The following is an 11195-nucleotide window of genomic DNA, read 5'->3' as shown; positions in this document are numbered from 1 at the left end:
AAAGCGAACTCCTGACGTTATCTTGTCGAATGTTGATTCATTTTGTGCTCCACTGGTTACGAGAACATCACCCACAACAGTAATGGTATAATACTTTTTAAACATCTTCCACTACAGTAATTGTGCAGTTGCATTTAGAGATGTGTCATACTGTTTACAGTCTCAGAAATAGTAAACTAATGGGGAGGTAGTAAGGATATGTGCCTAAAGCTGTATAACGCCACACACTTTTACTTTGAATAATGTCTCAAGAATGTACAGAGAAGTGACATCATTCTGTTTGTTTACATTTGCAGGAAGCACACAAAGCAGCAGGACCCTGAAGCAGTGGACTATTTCAGGTGAATGTGAACATAAGTGTTCTTTGGGTAAATACAGTTGAATATTAGTAGAAAGTACAACTAGCTTTACACACAAATATCCATGGAGTTCAGTAAAGGCAGGTGGTTTTACACACTCAAGATGGATAAAGAGCAACAATACCACATATTGTTTTACAAGGTGAAGCTGATTGTAAATGATGATTATCAGGTCTCTCAGAGCAACAAAAATGAATATACCTGAACAGTCTTAAAAAATTATAGTGTCATCAAGCCTACAAAATTTGTACTATTCTGTACTGTTTCTTTTCTGTTGATTCTAGATGTCACCAATTTTGGATGTAAGCTTCACGTGATAGAAAAGGGGTAATAGCCTACCTCCATGAATTTGATCTACATCAAATGGCACACTCCCTTTAATTCTGGCTACTGCTTCTCCATCAGTGCTACCGGAGTAAATAATATACTCCAACAGCACCTGATCTGCTACACATTAATGTAAACCATTAAACACCTAATGAATCAAATAAAAACTAAAAGTTTAGAATGCTGTTTCTCTCCTCACCCCTGCTCTCTCTCTCTCTCAGACACACACACATACACCTAGTACAAAAAAACAACAACAAAGAAACTAGAAAGAATTCAAAGAGCAATGACAAAGATGGTACCAACACTTTGCAATTTGACATACGAACAAAGATTGGATAAACTAAATTTACCAACCATTTGCTAACCATTTACAGAATTGTGAAAGGGATGGAAATTCTTGATAGGGATAACCTACTAAAATGGGACAGAAGAAATACAAGAGGACACGAGATGAAATTTAAGAAGAATAGTGACAGAAGAGATCTGAAAAAGAAAAGCTTCCCACACAGAGTGATAGATATCTGGAACAAACTGAATGAGGAAACAGTGAGTGCTAAAACTATACATGACTTTAAAGAAAAAAATGGATGCAGAAAGATACAATAGCTGGTCACTATGAGTATAGCTCTCTTCCTACAAAACACAACTAGGTAAATACACACACACAACTTGATGGCATGGTTGGTAGAGTAGCCATTATGGAGGTCTGGGTTTGAATCCTGCCCAGGGATGAAATAATTTCAGTATCGCTGCACTGGGAGTCATTACTCCAATTCTTGTGGGTGGGGAGCTGGGTGTGTGTGTGCATGTAAGGTCACAGCATTACCCATAGATTGGTCATATATGAGCTCTGAGCTCTCTTCTGGGAGGGAAATGGCTGTCGATCATGAAGCAGTGGTGAATCACACTCACACAAACACACATACATGGACACACACACATGCATGTACACACATGCACACACAAACACATACACAAATACATGTGTGTGTGCATGCGCATGCAAGTGTGTGTATGTGTGTATTTACAATTAGGTAAAGACATACAAAGAGCAATTACGAAATTTGCACCAACACTCTCAGAACTATCATATGAAGAGAGACTAGCAAAACTTGAGCTGCAGACATTAGAGCAAAGAAAGAGGAGACTTGATAACTATTTATAGAATCACGAAATGCATAGAAACTATTGATAGGATCTAATAAAATGGAATAGTAGAGATACAAGAGGACACAGAAAGAAAATCAAGAAAGAGTGTGGTGTGTGCAAAAATGATACACAAATTTAAAAACAGTCTAGATAAAACGAGATATGAAGACGGGACACCACAAGCATAGCTTCCTTTCCCGTAAAATACAACTAGGTAAATACACATGCACACACACATGTATACACACATACACACTAGTGGCATAGTGGTATAGTTCCCAGCTGTCACTACAGTGGTCTGGGTTTGAATCCCACCCAATGATTAAATAATTTCAGTATCGCTATGCTGCAAGTCGTTACTCCAACTCTCATGTGTGGGGAGTTGGGTTGTGTGTGCATGTAAGGTCACAGCATTACCCACAGTTCGGTCATATATGAGCTCTGACTTCTCTTCGGAGAGGGTAGTACTTGTCGATCATGAGTCCAACACATGATCCAAGACCATGGTGAATCACAAATACACAGGTAAGTACACACACATACTGACATGCGCACACACGCACAATTGCGACTCCCATTGGCTAAAACCTAGCTAATCAAATGCCGCTTTCAAAGACAAGAGTTGCTAACCATCATATGACTGAAAACCAGTATATAAACAAGACACATGCCAATTTACACAATTTAAGTAGAGACAGAAACTTTGTAGCAATCTACAGAGAACAATTCGCCAGTCTACCAATACATGATTGTACATTAGCTAGAGATACAGAAATTCTGAGTAAAAAGTTAAATACAGCAAAAGGAGCAGTATCATTTAACCTTGCCTTCTACAGGAAAATCTTTTCCTGTTTATACTTATATATATATATATATATATATATATATATATATATATATATATATATATATATATTATATATATATATATTGAAGTATGGACAACAAAATGAGTGGTAGAGTGATGAGATAAACACCGAGAATCATTGGAGTTTCAATCACTGATGTTTCACTTTTAGCAGGACTTCTTCAGAGTGTATAAATGGACAGAAAATCAACAATATATAACTCACGTCATTCCATGTTTCTTTCCTAACCTACTCCATTCCTCTCTCTCATCCCCCTTCAACTCCCATAGGACCAACCAGCCAGACATTTTGGATAGTTTAATAAAACCATCCTGATGGTTACAGCAGGGCTAGTATGTTATGAATGTTGCCTCAACTATTTTTTGTTTCTTCTTGTCTAATCATTGCTGCAATATTTCTCTGTCCCACTTGGGTAAGTGTCCATATTATTCCGCATGAACCACCAATGCGTTCGATGTTTGGTGGGCTCTCAGGTCACTTTTTTGTGTTCATATGTCCATTTGTGTAGGCCTCTTCCTGTCTCACCAAAGTAGCTCAGGTCACAGCCGCTGCATGGTATCTCATATACCACACTGTTATTAATGTTGTTTCTTCTCCCCCTACCTCTATTTCACCAATCTTCATACTGGATGAACTAGCAATCTTCAGCCCTGTTCTGTGAAGTGTCCCAACTCTTCTGTGTACATGGAGTTAGGAACCACAATAAGGCAACCTCCTTTCTTAGTCTCCTTAACCTCATTCTTTTTTCCTCTTCATAGCACTTAAAACAATGAAAAGGAAAAAGGACGAGGGAAAAGGAAAAAGGATGAGGTAAAGGAGACTAAGAAAGATGCCTTTATTGTGGTTCCCAACTCCAAGTACACAGAAGAGTTGGGATATTTACTCTGCAGCTCAGGGCTGAAGAATGTCAGTTCATCCAGTATGAAGATTGGTGAAATAGTGAGAGGTAGGGGGAGAAGAGACAACATTAATAACAGCGTGGTATATGAGATACCATGCAGTGGCTGTGACCTGAGCTACTTTGGTGAGACAGGAAGAGGCCTACACAAGTGGACACGTGAGCAGAAAAATTACCTGAGAGCCCAGTGAACATCCAACGCACTGGTGGTTCATGTGGAACAATATTGACACTTCCCAACTGGGACTGAGTAGAAATATTGTAGCGAGGATTTGACAAGAAGAGAGGAAAAATAGTTGAGGCAGCATTCATAACATCCCAGCCCTGCTGTAACCATCGGGATGCTTTTATTAAACTGTCCAAAATGTCCGGTTGGTTGGTCCTACGGGAGTTGAAGGGGGCGAGAGGAATGGGGTAGGTTAGGAAAGGAACACAGTATGATGTGAGATATATATTGTTGATTTTCTGTCCATGTATGTATATTCTGAAGAAGTTCTGTGAAGAGCGAAACGTCAGTGATTAAAACTCCAACGATTCTTGGTGTTTATCTCACCACCCTACCACTCATACTGGTATATATATATATACATAAATACATACATACATATATATATATATATATATATATATATATATATAATTCACATTATTTGAAATGTGCATTCCCAGGGTTAGATTTTACGATATCTGTTGGTAGAGTAACTCTGTATCTTTTGATACCACTTTTGTTTGGCATCTCTACATGCATGACAGAGCAATGGGCATTATTTATGGGATTGCAGAACTTCACTCCAAGTGGCTTCATAAAAAACAAAAGAAAACACAAAGAGAGAAAGCCAAAAGTGTTCAGTAGCCCAACTGCTAACCTTGATGCATTTCCAAGAAAGATTGTAGAAAAAACAGAAGTGCAAGGAAGAGATAGTGGCATGATTCAATGGGCATTTCAAGGAATGTTCCATTGTTTACCTAGTTGTATTTACCTAGTTGTATTTTGCGGGAAGGGGAGCTATGCTCGTGTTGTCCCGCCTTTGTATCTTGCAGTGTCTAGTTTGTTTTTAAACTCATGAATGGTTTTTGCGCATACTATTTCATTGTCCAGTTTGTTCCAAGTGTCCAAAACTCTATGAGGAAAACTGTTTTTCTTCAGTTCTCTTCTATAGCTATGTTTTTTTTATTTTCTTTCCATGTCCTCTTGTGTTTCTTTTGTCCCAGTTAAGTAAGTTCTCACTATCGAGTACCTCTGTGCCTTTCATGATTCTGTAGATGGTCAATAGGTCACCTCTCTCTCTTCTTTGCTCCAGTGTCGGTAACTCCAGTTTAGCCAATCTCTCTTCGTATGATAGGTTTGCAAGTGCAGGTGCCATTTTTGTAGCTGCTCTTTGGATTCTTTCTATTTTCTTTATATTCTTTTTGGTACTGGGGGACCACAATGTCGCTGCATACTCTAATCTAGGCCTTATCAATGTAACCAATATTTTTTTCATCATGTCTTCGTCCAAGTATGTAAACGCCACTTTTATTGATCTTAGCAAATTGTAAGTCTCCCCGACAATTTTGTTAATCTGTATATCATAGGACAAGTCGTTCGTGATAATTACTCCCAAATCTTTTTCGGATCCTACTTTCTTTACTTCTTTGGTTCCAATTGTATATTTTCCTGATATTCTGTTTTTGCTTTTTCCAAACTCCATTATGCTACACTTCTTAGTATTAAAGTCCACTTCCCATTTCTGACTCCAGTTCCATACCCTATTTAGGTCTTCTTGCAGTGCTTCACAGTCCTCATCAGTTTCTATTTTCCTTAGCAGTTTGGCGTCATCGGCAAAGAAGCTCATGTAGCAGTTCACGTCCTCATCCATGTCATTCATATAGATAGCAAACATTATTGGTGCCAGCACAGATCCTTGCGGTACTCCACTGATCACCTCTTTCCAGTCTGAATATTTTTCTCTGAGCACTACTCTCATCTTTCTACCAGTCAGAAAGTCCTCTATCCATTTTAGTAGGTTTCCCTGTATTCCTCCTATGTGTTCCAGTTTTTTTAGTAGTTTTCTGTGTGGTACTTTGTCAAAGGCTTTTTGCAAGTCTAGGAATGCACAATCAGCCCATCCATTTCTTTCTTGCACTATGTCTATTAGTCTTGAGTAAAAGCATATTAAGTTTGTGGAGCATGATCTTCCTTGTCTGAATCCGAATTGTCTTGGGTTTAATATGTCATTGTCTTCCAGATGTTTTACCCATCTATTCTTGATTATTTTCTCACAAATTTTGGCAATGGTGCTTGTTAGTGATACTGGCCTATAGTTGGTGGGTTCTTCTTTGTTTCCTCCTTTGTGTATTGGTACAATGTTAGCGTTTTTCCAGTCCTCGGGTATCTTTCCTTCTTTGAGTGAGCTGTTTATTAAGATGTGTATTTTGTCTGTTAGTTCTTCTTTGCACTCCTTTAGAATCCAATTTGCAATACCGTCCGGGCCATGTGATTTTCTGACATCCAGCCTTGATAAATGTTCTGATATTTCCTTTAGTGATGCTGTAAACTCATTCATGAGGGGAGATTTCTTGTTTTTGTCTATGTCACAATTCGGTATTTTCTCTCTGGTGAAAACAGAGTGTGTGTGTGTGTGTGTGTGTGTATACATGTGTAATGGTGTATGTATATTTGTGTGTACTGTATGTGTGTGCATGTTTGTGTGTGTATATCAAATATATGTATGACCTCTCTCACACTAAGGAACAGAGGTGATATTTACCTTTCCTCTGGGTTTTGACTGATCATGAAAAGAAAATACAACAGAAGTGTTAAAGTTAAATTAACAGAAAAAAGAGATAAATAGAAGACGCTTTGATGATATTAAACTAACCAATTGAAAAACTAATTTTGTTATCTTCCTATACATACAATGAAGAAATTATAAGTAAAACATGTACTTAGGCATCAAACACATCTTGGTCATATTCAGAAAGGAGATTTTGGCATAATAGACCCAAGAACACTATTCATGTGTATGGTTATATCATCTCTCTCTCTCTCTCTCTTTCACACACACACACAGAGCAAAACTTGAGCTACAGACATTAGAGCAAAGAAGAGAGAGAGGAGATTTGATAACTATTTACAGAATCATGAAAGGAATAGAAATTATTGATAGAGAGGATCTAATAAAATGGGATGATAGAAATACAAGAGGACACGGAAAGAAAATAAAAAAAGACAGCTATAGAAGAGATATGAAAAAGAACAGCTTTCCTCACAGAGTAATAGACATTTGGAACAAGTTAGATGAGAAAGTGGTGTGTGCAAAAACAATACATGAATTTAAAAATAGTTTAGATAAAATGAGATATGAAGACGGGACACCACGAGCATAGCTCCCCTTCCCATAAAATACAACTAGGTAAATACACACACATCATTCATCATAGAGACAACATGCATAAATTGGAGCTTTAAATAATGAAATGTCTTAGCAGTGATACAATTACAGAATACCTAGGGTGTGATATATGGGAAGGGGAGTGCTCGTGAATACCCAGAATGGTTAATTTACAATGTACAGTAGTGTGTAATTGAAAATGGAAGAAAACAATGATGGGCAAGAGAAACCACAAGATGGCTGTCTGTCACATTACAATATAAACATGTACCCAGAGCCATCTACTGGTGCAAGGGTGAAGCAAAATGCAAACACAGGTTTTAGATCACCGAGAGGCACAAAATTAAAATAATGAGGGTCATTTCTCTGGATTTAGTGGGTACAAAAGAAGACTCTTTAGTAGAGTTATAGACATAGAGAGGGACATGATAAATATGAACAAATCATGGAAGCTGGAAACTACCGATCTATGGAAGACAAAGACCTAAACAAGTGACTTAAAAAAAGTAAACATGGAAATAAAAGAAGAGTTAAGTGTACTAAAAAAGGAAATGACCAAGTCAAATTGTGAAAACGAGAGGTTGAAAAATAATGAAAATACGAGACCATAAGGAAAAAGGTGGATGAATGGATAAAAGCAATGACTATAGAAGTAGGAAAAAGCATAAGAGATGATGATTTGCAACAGCTCAGGAATGATTGGAAAAAGACAAAGATAAGGTAAAAAAAAAAAAAAAAAAAAAAAAAAAAAAATACAGTAGTTCAAAAACAAATGCAGGAGAAAGCCGTAGATGTTGTCATTAAGGTAATTAAGGAAAAAGAAAATCTAGTAAGAGATACAGTAGACAAAAAAGTGTAGTAATATATGGTCTAAAGGAAAAACATAACCCAAATTGGTTCCTGAGAGATAAAGAGGACAAAGAATTGGCAAGAAATGTTCTAAAAGTAGTACAAGATAAAGAACAAGAATTAGAAAAGGAAATAGAGGAAGTGCACAGAATGGGTAAATATGCAGAAGGAAAAGGAAAAAGTCGACCACTAAAGATCAAATTAAGGTCACAAATGGCAGTGGAAGAAATCTTAGCAAGAACAGGAAAATGAGCAATAAAAATATATGGATAAAAAGAGACATGAATGATGAGGAAAGAGAAAAAATGAAGACATTAATAAACAAAGCTGAAAAAAACAAGAAAAGAATGGGGACTGAAACAACACAGTTCTATAGGAGAGTGTTAGATATGAGACTAAAATAATGGTATATTCAAGAAAAAAATTGAAAGGTTTAGAGAATGAGATGGAGGGCATAGGAAATTAAAATTAGCTTATACCAGCATAGATGGATTAATCTCAGGATCAAATGAACTAAACAATTACTTGTCAGAAGCAAAACCAGACATAATGGGAATTGTGGAGACAAAATTAAGGGGTCCACTAGTACCAAACAGTGTTGGTCAAGGATTGTATAATCACTGGCTTAAAAATATTGAAAAACAAGGTGGAGAAGTCATGTTCCTGGTTAAGGAAATCTTAAATGTGATGAAAGTTACATATGGAGAGAAAAGGGTAGAGATGATCTCAATAAGAGTTGAATGTGACATGAAAAGCAAAAAGTTTGCAGTTATGTGCCCCCAAAAATGAGGTCTTAGAGAGAGATTATTCCAAAATGTTAGAGTATACGTTAATTGAGATGCTCAAGAATGGAAATAAAGTGGTACTCATGGGAGATTTTAATTGCAAAGAAATATATTGGGAAGAGATGACAGTGAAAGGTGGAGAGGATCAATGGGGAAATGTATTACTCAACATGACTATAGAACATACAATGACACAATGGGTAAAAGAAAACACTAGATTTAGAAATAATAAAAAGCTGTTGAAACTAGATTTATTTTTTATGTCAGGACCTGAAATAGACAAAATTGAATACAAGACACCAATTGTGAAGAGTGACCACATACTACTTGAGTCAGAACTAAAGGAAGTATAAAGAGAAATGAGAAACACAGAAAAGGAAGACTAATGTATAGTAATATGAAATTTGAGAAGCTTAGGACATTTTTTTCTTAAAACGAACTGAGAACAATTCTACAAGGAAGAAACACAAGTGGAAGAAAAATGGATGATTCTTATGAAAATCTACATAGGAGTGGATATGTCCCAAAGCAAAAACAGGAAAAGGTGTATATTAATTACTGGTTTAATAGGTGCAGTGAAGTGAAAGACAGTTGAGATAAAGCTTGGAAAAGATGGAGAAAAAAAAAAAGGAATATGGAGTATAAACAAAATTGTTGACAAAACCTATAACTTGCTAAGACCAATAAAATTGGCTTTTACTTACTTGGATGAAGAAATGGTAAAGAAATTACTAGTCACACTGATAAGGCCTAAATTGGAGTATGCAGTGACACTATGGTCACCCAGTACTAAAAAGAATACAAGGAAAAGTGAGAGAATCCAGAGAGCAACTGCGAAGATGGCCCTAACACTATCAAAAATGTCATATGAAAAAAGATTGTCAAAACTAGAACTACTGATTCTGGAACAAAGAAGAGAAAGAGGTGACTTGTTGACCATCTAAAGAATTATGAGAGGTGTGGAAATCCTTGATAGAGATGACTTACTAAATTGGGATAAGAGAAACACAAGAGAACACAGAAACTCAAAAAGGACAGTTATAGAAGAGACCTGAAAAAACAGCTTTCTCCATAGAATGGTGGATGTATGGAGCAGCATACTAGATGAAACTAGTGTGTGCAAAAACAGTACAAGAATTTAAGAGCAAATTAGATATGGTGAGGTACAGAGACGGGAAAGGCATGGAAGTCCTTGACAGAGATGATTTATTAAAGTGGGATAAAAGAAAAACAAGAGGACATGAAAAACTCAAAAAGGATAGTTACAGAAGAGATCTGGAAAAAAAAAAAAAAAAAAAATCCACACAGAGTGGTGGATGTCTGGAACAAATTGGATGAAACAATAGTGTTGCAAAAACCATACAAGAATTTAAGAAAAAACTAGATGCCGAGAGATACAGACGGGTCACTATGAGCATTACTCCCCTTCCCGTATAATACAACTAGGTAAAACTAGGCTAATACACAAGCACACACACGAACTGATGTACATTGCCATACGCTCACAAGTTCTTGCAAGTATTCCATTGTGGTCCTTTTGTGTTTTGTGTGAAGCTGGCTGTATGTGCGGTCACCTCTGCTAATGCATTTAGCTTGCAAAAAAAAAAAAAAAAATCTATATATAAAAAAAAAAATGGATTTAACAAATCTCTCCTTAACATTCACTTGAAATAGCTTACATGTGATAGTGATGCAAATGGTTACAATGTTGGTACTTTCCCAAAGACACATTTTATGAGGATATATATTTTTTTCATTTCATCAAACTGTGGTTATATATTTGTGGTTGTAAATGCAGCTGGTTGTCTTGAAATGACACAGTAACCACATCATCGTAACCATGTTATGATATTGGAACCCCGTTACGACATTGTAACAAAGTTATGTCACCATTGTAATCACATTACATAACTGTAATCACATTACACCACCATAATCATGCTACAACATAATTTTAGCCACATTAAATTATTGTATCCATGTTACGACATCATTGTAATCATGTTACATTATCACTATAACCATGTTATACCATTGTAGCTAAATTATATATTGGTAACCATTTCATATTGTAATCATGTTCAGAGAACTAAAAATATGGTCACAAGTTATAGGTACTCATTGGGTCACACAACGTACTGCTGTAAAAATATGTAACAAAATGAGTGAGAAAAAAGCAAAATCATATACACACATAAAAAAGGAGCAAAATTTGTAAGTAAAGAATAAGAGAAATTTAGACTTTAAAAAGATTGATTTGAAAAGAAAGAAAAAGAAAAAGAAAAAGAGAGAGAGATAGAAAGATTATGTGCATGTGCTTGCGTGAGCAGTGCATCTATACATCGTGTCTGTCTGCCTTCCTGCTTGTGTGCATATGCGTGTTGATGCATGTGCAGAAGCCTACTTGTTGCCTGCCTTTAGGAGAGGCAATATTTCTTCCTCGAAAGGTTGGGTTGAATCATTTGCCATAGCATAACTTCCTATGTGCTTTTGCAGCTGTTGCATGAAAAAGGGGCATACTGCTGGGACAGAACAAAAAAGTGACAGAGTTAGGGGTGGGGAGAGGGACAGGAAGAGGAAGA

At 36.5% G+C, this 11195-nt stretch overlaps 1 protein-coding gene across 1 annotated transcript in view; it reads right to left on the bottom strand.

The window, feature by feature from the left end:
• Positions 1 to 6273: 6273 nt before the first annotated feature.
• LOC143021522 (RIMS-binding protein 2-like) overlaps positions 6274 to 11195 on the bottom strand; it is a 164297-nt gene continuing 159375 nt past the window's right edge. Inside the window, exon 21 of the mRNA XM_076179111.1 lies at positions 6274 to 6373. Within this exon, the coding sequence (XP_076035226.1) occupies positions 6352 to 6373 (22 nt within the window). The 3' untranslated portion in view covers positions 6274 to 6351. The remainder of the gene's footprint in view (positions 6374 to 11195) is intronic.

This window comes from Oratosquilla oratoria, chromosome 42 (assembly GCF_046742065.1).
Source record: "Oratosquilla oratoria isolate Oo_2021 chromosome 42, ASM4674206v1, whole genome shotgun sequence".
NCBI classification, from domain to species: domain Eukaryota; kingdom Metazoa; phylum Arthropoda; class Malacostraca; order Stomatopoda; family Squillidae; genus Oratosquilla; species Oratosquilla oratoria.
This window is presented reverse-complemented; position numbering and strand designations above follow the sequence as displayed.